The 12,429-nt window shown below is 37.4% G+C and overlaps 2 protein-coding genes across 9 annotated transcripts in view; one reads left to right on the top strand and one right to left on the bottom strand.

Moving 5' to 3' along the window:
- The window catches only part of ABCB4 (ATP binding cassette subfamily B member 4), a 76,403-nt gene extending 71,013 nt beyond the window's left edge, over nt 1-5,390 (top strand). For all 5 annotated transcript variants that reach the window (XM_070470112.1, XM_070470103.1, XM_070470129.1 and 2 more), the window contains 2 exons: nt 3,509-3,655; nt 5,134-5,390. In XM_070470112.1, coding sequence (XP_070326213.1) covers nt 3,509-3,655; nt 5,134-5,337 — 351 coding nt within the window. In that variant the 3' untranslated portion in view covers nt 5,338-5,390. The remainder of the gene's footprint in view (nt 1-3,508; nt 3,656-5,133) is intronic.
- A 2,625-nt stretch (nt 5,391-8,015) lies between these two features.
- CROT (carnitine O-octanoyltransferase) overlaps nt 8,016-12,429 on the bottom strand; it is a 48,534-nt gene continuing 44,120 nt past the window's right edge. For all 4 annotated transcript variants that reach the window (XM_020913742.2, XM_070470145.1, XM_020913739.2 and 1 more), the window contains one exon: nt 8,016-8,929. In XM_020913742.2, the coding sequence (XP_020769401.2) occupies nt 8,809-8,929 (121 nt within the window). In that variant the 3' untranslated portion in view covers nt 8,016-8,808. The remainder of the gene's footprint in view (nt 8,930-12,429) is intronic.

Raw genomic sequence — 12,429 nt, 5'->3', positions numbered from 1 at the left:
CTGGGCTGGTGATCTGTTTCACCCTTGATAGTATACTTGTTTCAATGCTATTCTCTCAGAACATCCCACCCTCACCTTTTCCCACAGAGTCCAAAAGTCTGTTCTGTACATCTGTGTCTCTTTTTCTGTTTTGCTTTTAGGGTTATCTTTACGATCTTCTTAAATTCCATATATATGCGTTAGTATACTGTATTGGTCTTTATCTTTCTGGCTTACTTCACTCTGTATAATGGGCTCCAGTTTCATCCATCTCATTAGAACTGATTCAAATGAATTCTTTTTAATGGCTGAGTAATATTCCATTGTGTGTATGTACCGTAGCTTCCTTATCCATTCGTCTGCTGATGGGCATCTAGGTTGCGTCCACGTCCTGGCAATTATAAAGAGTGGCACTTTCTTTTTTAATGAAACATTTTATTTTGAGGTAATTACAGATTCACATGCAGTTGTTACAGAATATGCAGATCATATGTACCTTTGACCTAGTTTTCTCCAATGACATCTTGCAAAAGTGATGAGTATTGCAACCATGATACTAACTTGATATAGCCCACTGACCTTACTCAGAATTTGACGGTTTTGCTTGTATGCATTTGTATACATGTATATTTAGTTCTCATCACTTTTATTGCATGTGTAGACTCACATCCACTGCTACAGTCAGGATGTGGAATGTTTTCATCACCACAGATTCCTCATGTTACCTTTCTGTAGACACACCCCTCCTCCTCACCCTCACTCTCCACAACCCTTAGCAACAAATAAGTGTTATCCATTTCTGTCATACTTTCAGAATGTTATATAAAGACATGTACAGTATATAACCTTGTGAGATTAGCATTTTCACTCAGCGTAATTCCCTGAAGCTCTTGTGTGTTAACTGTAGTTCATGCCTTTTTATTACTGAATCAGCTGGATATGGTCTGGATGGCCTGCAGCTTTTAAAAACTTTTATTGGGGTGTAGTTGGTTTACAATGTTGTGTTAGTTTCAGGTATACACAAAGTATATATATAATGATTATACATTATGTATATGTGTGTCTCCACATACACTCAATTTTAAGATTGTTTTCCCATAGAGGCCATTAGGGAGTATTGAGCAGAGTTCCATGTGCTGTACAATAGGTCATAATTAGTTCTCTTTTACATATATAGTGGAGTGTTTCTGTCAACCCCAGTCTCCTAATTTAACATCCCTTTCCCCATTCCTCCCTGGTAACCATGTTTGTTTTCTACATCTGTAACTCTATTTCTGTTTTGCAGAGAAGAGAGAACGTTCCTATCACTGTTGGTGGGAATGTAAATTGGTGCAGCCACCATGGAGAACAGTATGGTTGTTCCTTAAACTAGAGCTACTGTATGACCTGCAGCTTTTTAAACTAGTCACTTACTGAAGGGTATTGAGATTGTTTCCAGTTAGTCTTTTAAGAGTAAAGCTGCTATAAGTATTTGTGTACAGGTTTTAGTGTGAACCTGAATTTTATTTCTCTGGGATAAATGCCCAGGAGTATAACTGCTAGACCATATGGTGATTGGTTGTTTAATTTTATAAGAAATGGCTAAACAGTTTTCTAAAGTGGTGTTGCTATTTCACATTCCCACCAGCAGGGATGAGGGATATAGTTTGAATCTTTGCCAGCATTTGCTGTTACAACTGTGTTTTTACCATTCTGATAGGTACACAGTGATATCTTATTGTGATTTTAATTTGCATTTCCTAATGGCAGAGGATGTTGAACATTTTTTATATAGTTATTTTCCATCTATATTTCCTCTGTGATGAAATGTCTTTTCATGTATTTTGCCTATTTTCTAATTGGATTGTTTTTTACTGTAGAGTGTTGACAGATTTTTATATGTTCTACTTACTAGTAAGTCCTTTGTTGGAAATGTAGTTTGCAAATATTTTCTCACAGTTTGTACCTTTTTTTTCATCCTTTTAACAGGGTCTTTTACAAAGCTTAAGTTTTTAATTTTGATGAGGTCCCGGTTCATACTTTATTTCCTTTTACAGATTGTGCTTTTGATGTCAAGTCTGAGAACTCTCTGTCTAGGCCTTGGTCCTAAAGATTTTCTCCACTGTCTATTTTCTAAATTTATGGTTTTACAATTTAATTTCATGCTCCACTTTGAGTTAATTTTGTCATAAGGCTGTTTTTCTTTAGTGTTTTATTTCTTTGGAGAGGACCTGTACTCTCCAATTTCCAGTCCCCAACACTCCCTATTTATTACCTCATTTAGTTGCTATCCTCGTTAGTATATAGTGTATATATAGTATACATCCTCATTAGTATAGTGGTGAGTATCCCCGCCTGTTGTGTGGGAGACTGGGGTTCGAGTCCCCGGCGGGCAGGTAACACACCCTTGGGGCTTCCCTGGTGGCTCAGATGGTAAAGCACCTGTCTGCAATGCGGGAGACCTGGGTTTGATCCCTGGGTCGGGAAGACCCTCTGGAGAAGGAAACAGCAGCCCACTCCAGTACTCTTGCCTGGAAGATCCCATGGATGGAGGAGCCTGGTAAGCTACAGTCCATGGGGTCACAAAGAGTCAGACACAACTGAGCGACTTCACTTTACTTTAGCTGCTGTGACTATAGCCAAACTGCGGTGAGATCAATATGGATTTGAAAACTAAGGTAAGAATTCAGTGACACAATTTTCTGTTACAAGTGATTTAATCTTATATTGCATGCTATGTATGTATTTTTTTTTCTCTTGATTACAAATTCCTTAAGGGTAAGAACAGAGGCAGATTCATTTTTATACTTCCCACAGTTCTACCATAACAGGTAGTCAGTAAATATTTAAGTGAATGAATGAATTTAAAAAAAGAGTAAATTAGGCTCTGTGTGGGTCATGTGAATATTTTAAATTAAAAATGTTGAATACTGACATGTAACCATTTTAGGACTCCTGCTGGCTCAGATGGTAAAGAATCTGCCTGCAATGCAGGAGTGAAAGAAAGTGTTAGTTCCTCTGTTGTGTCTGACTCTTTGTGACCACATGGGCTGTAGCCCGCCAAGCTCCTCTGTCCATGGAATTCTCCAGGCAAGAATACTGGAGTGGGTAACCATTCCCTTCTCCAGGGGATCTTCCGACCTCAGGATGGAACCCAGGTCTCTTGCATTGCAGGCAGATTTTTTTTTTTTTTTTTACCATCAAGCCACCAGGGAAGCCCATGCAATGAAAGAGACTTCAATCCCTGGGTTGGGAAGATCCCCTGGAGAAGGGAACTGATGTTCAGATAATGATAGGAATTAGACAATTTGTTGCAGAATATGAAATGAAATGAAAACTAAGATCATTAACATTCTAGTTTGCTTTTGAATGTCATGTTAAAAAAAAGTAAATACACAACTTGGTAGTTGTTATAGAAACTTTATTATTAAGTATAAGTAATTTTTCCTATAATTAGAACTGTCAAGTGTTAAGTAAACATTTATTCAATATACTATTAGGATTTTTCTAAACTAGAACCTTACTAACTTTATTAATGGCTAACTTGCAGAAATATGAAACAAGAGTGGGAGACAAGGGGACTCAGCTTTCCGGGGGACAGAAACAGAGGATTGCTATTGCCCGAGCCCTCATCCGACACCCCCGCATCCTACTGCTGGATGAAGCTACATCAGCACTGGATACTGAAAGTGAGAAGGTATGGCTTCCTACTTCATGTCCCATTTAATTTATAAAACAAAACTTTTTCGTGCAATCATGAAAAAAACACAAACAGCTCAATATTTTTAAAGAACTCTGGCAAAAAAAAAAAAAAAAGTGGACAGAAGTCCTAGATATTCTTCAAAGAAGACATACAGATGGCTAACAAACACATGAAAAGATGTTCAGCATCACTATTAGAGAAATGCAAATCAAATCTACAGTGTAGTATCACCTCATTCCAGTCAGAATGGCTATCATCAAAAAGTCTACAAATAATAAATGCTGGAAAGGGTGTGGAAAAAAGGAACCCTCCCACACTGGTGGTGAATGTAAACTCAGCCAGTCACAGTGGAGAACAGTATAGAGGTTCCTCAGAAAACTAAAAATAAAGTTAGCATATAATGCAGCAGGTCCCACTCCTGGGCATATATCTGGAAAAGAAACTTGGTTTGAAAGGATACATGCACCCCAGTGTCCTTTGCAGCACTGTTTACAATGGCCAAGACATGGAAGCACCTAAATGTCCAGCGACAGAGGAATGGATAAAGATGTGGTACATATAAACAATGGACTAATAAACCATAGAAAGAATGAAATAACGCTATTTGCAGCAACATGGAGGGACCTAGAGGTTACCGTACTAAGTGAAGTCAGTCAGAGAAAGAAATACCATTGTGATATCATGCAAATGTGGAATCTAAAAAGTAATGCAAAAGAACTTATTTACAAAACAGAAAGACTCATAGACAAAGAAAACAAACTTATGGTCATCAAAGAGGGGAGGGATAAATTAGGAGTTTGATTTTAAAATATAGATACTACTATATATAAAATAGATTAACGAAGAACCTACTATATAGTATAAGCATTTTATTCAACATTTTGTAATAATCTATGATGGAAAATATGAAAAAGGATATATGTAACTGAATCACTTTGCTGCATGCATGAAACTAACACACCATTGTAAACTGTATTTCAATAAAATTTTTAAAAGATAGATAAGCACAGAAAAAAGTAAACAAATGTAGACAGCAGTTATTTTGAGGTAAAATATTTTTATTTCATCCCTTCCAGCATTTTCCAAATTTTCTAAAATGATTTTAGAAAATATTACACACAAAAAGTACTTTTATTGCACTTTTTGTTTGAATGCTCTAGCATATTAATAATGGAAAAACTGGGAAATAAAAACACTCAAAATTGAAGCCATTAGTTTAAATTATTTTGTGACTGGTTAGAAAATTTAAAGACTTGTGAAGATTAGTTTGAGAATACATTTTTATTATAAAGAACATAACTGTATGCAAGATGGACTATGTAAAACTCAATACATAAAGCTAAAAATTCAAAGATGACACAAGAAATGAAAGGTGACTTTCTTTTGTATAGATGGTAAAAATATTTGGATTTACTTTACTTTTAAAACTTATTTCTATCATTTTTAAGGTGAGGCTTCTGTTCTATTAATAGATTGTCCAAGAAGCCCTGGACAACGCCCGAGAAGGCCGCACCTGCATCGTGATCGCTCACCGCCTGTCCACCATCCAGAATGCGGACATGATCGTGGTGATTGAGAATGGCAGGGTCAGGGAGCAGGGCACGCACCAGCAGCTGCTGGCGCAGCGGGGCATCTACTTCACCATGGTCAGCGTCCAGGCTGGGACAGAGAACTGATGAACTCTTGTTATAGTGTATCTTAAAAATAAATTCCGACAACTTTTTTCTGATTTAGAGACTTCTTTGATAAGTCACCACAAAACATAGGTATATCTTATTCCAATTTGCAACATCCAATTTGGGGTTGGATATTACAGCTTTTGAAATTTAGTTGTTAAAAGTAACATCTGGCTTGGTGCAGCATGAAAACAGCCCGGTTCTGAGTTACCAAAAATGTATGGAGAGAGTATTACTCACCATAAAAAAAGAAGTAACACCATTTGCAGCCTCATAGATGGACCTAGAGATCATCTTAATAAAATCAGTCATTATCTTAACTAAATGTTTCTCAGACAAATACCACCATGATATCACTTAAATATGGAATCTGGGATCAACAGAAACACACTACTATATATAAAAATAAACATTAAGGACCTACTGTATAGCACAGGGAATAATATTCAATATCTTGAATCTATAATGGGAAGGAATCTGAAAAATAGACATATAAAAATAATGGAATCACTTTGCTGTATACCTGGAACATTGTAAATCAACTATATATGAATTTAAAAAAAGAAAGTAAAAAGTTTAGGTATATAAAACTGTAGATTGAAGATGCAATCCAATCCTTATCAAATTATTCATGACATTTTCCACAGAACTAAAATAATCCTAAAATACATATGGAACCATAAGAGACAGAGAATTGCCAAAGCAATTCTTTTCCTTCAGGAAAAGAACAAAGCAGGAGGCCTAACCCTCTCAGACTTCAGACAGTACCATAAAGCTAATCAAAACAGCATGTTATTGGCACAAAACCAGACATATGGATCAATGGAACAGGACAGACAGCCTAGAAGTAAAACCACACACCTACAGTCAATTAATCTTTGACAAAGGAAGCAAGAATATACAATGGAGAAAAGACAGTCTCTTTCAGCAAGTGGTACTGGGAAAGCTGGACAGCTTCATGTAAATCAATGAAGTTAGAATACTCCCTCACACTGTAAGTGAAAATAAAATGGCTTAAAGACAAACATAAACATTACACCATGAGACTCCCTAGAAGGAATCATAGGCAAAACATTCTGACATAATTCATACCAAGTTTTTTTTTTTTTGGCTGCACCAAGTCTTAGTTGTGGCACATGGGATCCTCTATCCTAACTGCGGCATGCAGGATCTTTAGTTGCAGCATGTGGTATCTAGTTCCTCAGCCAGGGATTGAACCTGGGCTCCCTTGCATTGGGAGCATGGAGTTTTAGCCACTGGACCACTCGGGAAGTCCTCATACCAGTGTTTTCTAGGTCAGTTTCCCAAGGCAACAGAAATAATAAAAATAAACAAATGGACCTAATCAAACTTACAAGCTTTTACAGAATGGGAGAAAATATATACAAATGATGTGAACAACTAGGGACTGATTTCCAAAATATACAGCTCTACAACTCGGTAAACAAACAACCCAATCAAAAAATGACCAGAAGTTCTAAACATTTTTCCAAAGAAGACATACAGATCGCCAACAGGCATATGAAAATATGCTCAACACTGCTAATTATTAGAAAAACGCAAATCAAGACTACAATAAGGTATCACCTCACATCAGTCAGGATGGCCATTAAGAACTCTACAAATAACAAATACTGGAAAGGGTACAGAGAAAAGGGAACCTTCCTATACTGTTGGTGAGAATGTAAGTTGGTACAACCACCATGTGGGGAAGAGGAAGGCAGCTCAAGAGGGAAGTGATATATGTATACTTATGGCTGATTCACGTTGTACTGCAGAAACCAACACATTATAAAGCAGTTTTCCCCCAATTAAATATTTTTTTAAAAAAGAGAAAAAAAACCCAGCCAAATGATTCTAAGTGTGCTGACAATCAAGTCAACACTTGTACTAGTGAGTATAAAGGTCTTAACTCGGATTTCATCTTTGTAGTCTGTATTAACTCTTAAGGATACATCAAGTGCCATAGAGGCCAACTCTGAATGTTTTCACAAAGAAATAACAATGACAACCAGTCATCAGCACCAGAACCTATGAAAATGTAACCAAAAAAGGATATATATTCTACAACCAGTGCACTAAATGTATTGTAATATTTGTGGTAGGTTGCTACAAAATGGCCCCCAATAAACCACGCCTTCTTGTGCCCACTCATTTACATTTACCAAATTATTTACAAATTACTTTGCTGCTCCTCTTACTGTGAGGCAAAACCTTTTTCCTCCTCCACTTGATCCTGGGCTGCTCTGGTAACTCGTTCTAGCTAAGGACACACAAAAGGGACATCATGTGCCTTCAACAAGACTTCAGAGCCTAGGCCTCAAGAGGTCTTTCAACTTCCACCCTTCCCTCCTAGAACATTCCCACTGCCCAGTTCGGAAGTCCAGGCTAGAATCCTGAATGATCAAAGACCATGCAGACAAGTCCCAGCCACCACGCCAGGCGGGCGTGAGGCTGTGTCAGACTTTGCAGCCTCACCATGCAGCACTGGTACGGGCAGTGCTGTAACTCAGGGAAGACAGCGGCACGGCCATGCGAGTGGGCACAATCCACTGACACATCATGAGACGACCACCTGTTGTGAGACGGGGCGGTTATTAGACAACAAATATGCAACTGATCAGAAAGTAGAGGGCCACGGAGGAATGAACCACTCAAACACAAAACAAGAAGCTATGTGATTTTGAAAATTTTATTTTCTGAGGGTAAAAACTATAAAACTGGATAAAGGAAAAAGAAATCCTGAGAATTTGATTTAGTATTCAATCCTTTTAAAGTCATTAAGTTTAAATATAAATGCTTTAAGTTCATGTTCACAAAACTAATTACTGGTTTGGCCAGAAAGTTCATTTGGCTTCTTCTGTAAGATGCTATGGAAAAACCCAAACAAACTTTGGGCAAGTCAATGTAATGATATAATAAATTTGCGATGGTTTTTTGTACGTGTCAGAGCGTGTAAACCTCCTTACTACAACCTAATTCTGTCTGTTCTACATAAACTTTCAGATTAAACTGTAGTGGTCTTTCCTAAACATAGTAGGCTTGTATCCCTGTGGTGAATGTGGAACCACTGATTTCAGGGAAGTTAGCGTCCAATCATGTATTTCATATCCTTTGGCAACTAGAAAATGTTAAAGTGCTTGAAAGATGGACTCTACAATGATGTCCAGAGAGATTTATTACCTACTTAGGTACCAACAAAGATATTTAAGAGTTAGATTTGCATTGTTGAGGCTGATCTTAAACTTTGCATAGTTCTATAATCATATTGTAATTTGCATTGCTGCTGCATCAGAGGAAGCTTAAAAATATTTCTACTTTCTATGTCAGGATAAATTTTGAGAGCATGATTCTACTGGTCTCTACATTTAACAAGTTTCCTTCAGTCAACATCCGTTCCTATCTCACAATACCACCCACTCCCGGCACCCAGTTATATATTTTGGTAAGTGCTTAATAAATGATTAGTCTCTAGAGATGAGGCGTTTCCATCAGTTGCATCATATCATGGAAAGCATGAAAAACTTGCTGAACTAGCTTCTCTGCATCAGTCTCTGGACATGATTTCCAGGCTGAACAGGACACAACAAACCTGTAAAGTACAAATAATAAATGATCACAACACAATATCAATACGAAAAGGCTCCAAGTGGTGACAGTGAAGAAAGCCATGACCTTTATTCCACCCAGCTATTCATGTATGAAATAGGATTGCTTGCTCACTATGGGTAAAGGTAATCGGACACAATAGAAAGTAAAGCCACATTTTTGCATGTAGCACAACACCTAATTTACCTGGTAACTAGAGCCTAAGAACAAAAGGGAACAAGAAACTAGTCAGAGCTCAAGGGTGCTCTGGAGTTAGGTCTGAGTGTGCTAAATAACTCGCTTCTTCCTATAAAAGACCTTCCTAACATGCCACAAATGGGATGAGTTAGATGAATTCATGACACTGTCTGCAATAAAACTTGAACTATTTTTAAAGAATACTTGAAGAGAGTAAACAAAAATAATAAAATAGAAAAAGAAGGGTAAGAGGAGAGAAAGGCTGTTTCTAGAAAAGCCAGAGAAACTCTCTTGAAACCAAGATATGCCCTCCACACTATGTTCTTCTAGAAGCTCCTGGTGAAGAAATCCCCTATGCAGTAGCTGATAAAGGTGGCCCCAGGAAGCTGAAATAAATAGTGAAGAAAGCCTGGTTCTTCGAGGGCTCAGAGCAGAAACGTGGCTACTAATTCTCTTGGAACTAGTTTTCCCCTTTACAGACACACAAATTTTCTACACCAAAACATGCATTATGCTCAAGTCAAACTGATCGCCAGTCCAGGTTCAATTCATGAGACAAGCGCTCAGGGCTGGTGCACTGGGATGACCCAGAGGGATGGGATGGGGAGCGAGGTGGGATGGGGGTTCAGGATGAGGAATGCATGTAAATCCATGGCTGATTCATATCAATGTATGGCAAAAACCACTACAATACTGCAAAGTAATTAGCCTCCAACTAAAATAAATAAATTAAAAAAAATCAAAATGTTGTATAAGTCTTGTGGATGACCATGCAATTTTCACATCACTGAAAATTAAGACAGGAAAGTAGGTGTCTTCGACATGTACTTTAGATAAAGCAGAATGAAATAAAAACATATTCTGGCTCAGTATATAATAATGAAACCAATGTTTGAGTGGATTATCTTTGCTGAAAGATATACAGGAACTTACAGAAAGTCCTGCCTTGCTTTCACTGGTGATTCACGATCAGTAGCCATTTTCTAGCTATACTGTACATACACCTCTAAATATTTAGCAAAAGCTAAGTATTTCTTCGCAAAGAGTAACAATTTCTGTGTTAAATTTTTTTAATTCAGTTATATTTTTAAACTATAGAAAGAATAATCATTCCTACATGCATAATTCACCAAAGAATATACACAGATGCTAATAAACAAAGAGAATGTTTTGCTTCATATGAATTCAGGTTAGGTTATATTTTCCTATAAAAATTTGTAGACTGCTTTATAAATGCCTAAAGTTGGCAATGATGTGGTAAAATAAGGAATACTATCATATTATTATTTGTAATGAGAAAAACTGGAAATAGTAGGGAAGTGGTTTAATTATGGAAATCCATAAGACTAAACCTCAGATACGCAGATGACATCACTCTAATGGCCAAAAATGAAGCGGAACTAAAGAGCCTCTTGATGAAGGTGAAAAGAGGAGAGTGAAAAAGCTGGCTTAAAACTCAACATTTAAAAAACTAAGATCATAGCATCCAGTCCCATCACTTCACAGCAAGCCGAAGGGGGGAAAGTAGAAGCAGTGACAGATTTTCTTTTCCTGGACTCCAAAATCACTGCGGACAGTGACTGAAGCCACGAAAGTAAAAGATGCTTGCTTGCTTGCTCCTTGGAAGGAAAGCTATGACAAACCTAGACAGTGTATTCAAAAGCAGAGACATCACTTTTCTGACAAAGGTCTGTATAGCCAAATCTGTGGTTTTTCCTGTAGTCATGTAGAGATGTGAGAATTAGACCATAAAGAAGGTTGATGCTTTCCAACTGTGCTGGAAAAGACTCTTGAGAGTCCCATGGACTGCAAGGAAATCAAACCAGTCAATCCTGAAGGAAATCAACCCTGAATATTCATTGGAAGGATTGACACTTAAGTTCCAATACTTTGGACACCTGATGTGGAAAGCCAATTCACTGGAAAAGACTGATGCTGGGAAAGACTGAGGGCAAAAGAAGTGGGTGGCAGAGGATGAGATGGTTGGATGGCATCACTGACTCAAGGACGTGAATCTGAGCAAACTCTGGGAGATAGTGAAGGACAGGGAAACCTGGCGTGCTGCAGTCCATTGGGTCACAGAGAGTCAGACACAATTTAATGACTAAACAACAAGACTAAATATTACTCAACCAAATATACCTCAAAGCATATTTAATGGCACTGAGAAATGCTTGAAATAATATTGAGAATGCAATTCACAAAAAGGATGCTAAAATACTTATAATATGATCTACATTTATAAAAAAGTATACACTATAATCTATGCACATTATAGATTAGAAAGATAATGTCATGTCTTACAACGGAAATGTTAAATTTGTTCTTATATTTTTCCATATTTTACAAAATATTTTAACAATGAGCATGAAGTACACATAAAATGCTATTTCAAAAATAAACTAACTTTCTCTAGGTCATACATTTTCGAGCTTAACAGTGAATGAGAAATTCCTTTCAGAGAATTTCTATGTATTTGGGGTATATACACAGTAATGACTCAGAAATTGAGTACACCTTGAGCTCTGACTTGTTTTCTGAGCTCCAAACTCATATATCCAACTGCCTACTGGCATATTATCTTGTATATAAATACAAATTATAGTTAATTCCTGTGTTAGCAGAAATTTTGAAGTGACCATGCACAAAACAAAATTATTACTTCTACCCTAACATGCCCATTTCCCCTCTAATTTTCTCCATCCCAGTAAATGCCACCATTAGAATCAGTAATCCATCAATAAGTCTTACTGGTTCTACCTCCAAAACATCTCTCAAATCTCTCTACTGCTGTCCACCTTCAGTATCAACTGCCTTGTTCAACACACATACCTTCCATGCTTCCTGATTTCTTTCATCTCATTCTTGTTCATAATACTATATACCTAATTTATATTGCATATAACAGCCAAGGGTCCTCCTCAAACGTAAATAAAACAAGTAACTTTCATACTTAAAATTGGTAAAATGTTCCCCATTACTTTTTGGAGGAAATCCAAACTCCTTACCATGTTACAAGGCCCTACATCAACAGAGCACCCCAACCAAATCAGTACCTCCAGGAATACTGTTTCTAAAGCTCACCAGGTAATTCTCAGATGCACTCAGGGTTGAGAATACTGCCCTTCCTGCCAGTTTTAGCTCTGGTCTCCCCCTCTTCTATCTCTTCTTCTACCAACTTCCCACTCAGTTGTTAATGTATAGCCACACTGCCCCTTAATATTCCAAGTTCTTCCCTATCCTCAGACTTGCGTGCTTCTGCTAAACAACAAAGTCACTGGGAAATAGGAATGAGCACAACATGTT

This window comes from Odocoileus virginianus, chromosome 1, assembly GCF_023699985.2.
Source record: "Odocoileus virginianus isolate 20LAN1187 ecotype Illinois chromosome 1, Ovbor_1.2, whole genome shotgun sequence".
Classification (NCBI taxonomy): Eukaryota; Metazoa; Chordata; class Mammalia; order Artiodactyla; family Cervidae; genus Odocoileus; species Odocoileus virginianus.
The sequence above is the reverse complement of the archived record's forward strand: the minus strand, read 5'-3'. Positions and strand labels throughout refer to the sequence as shown.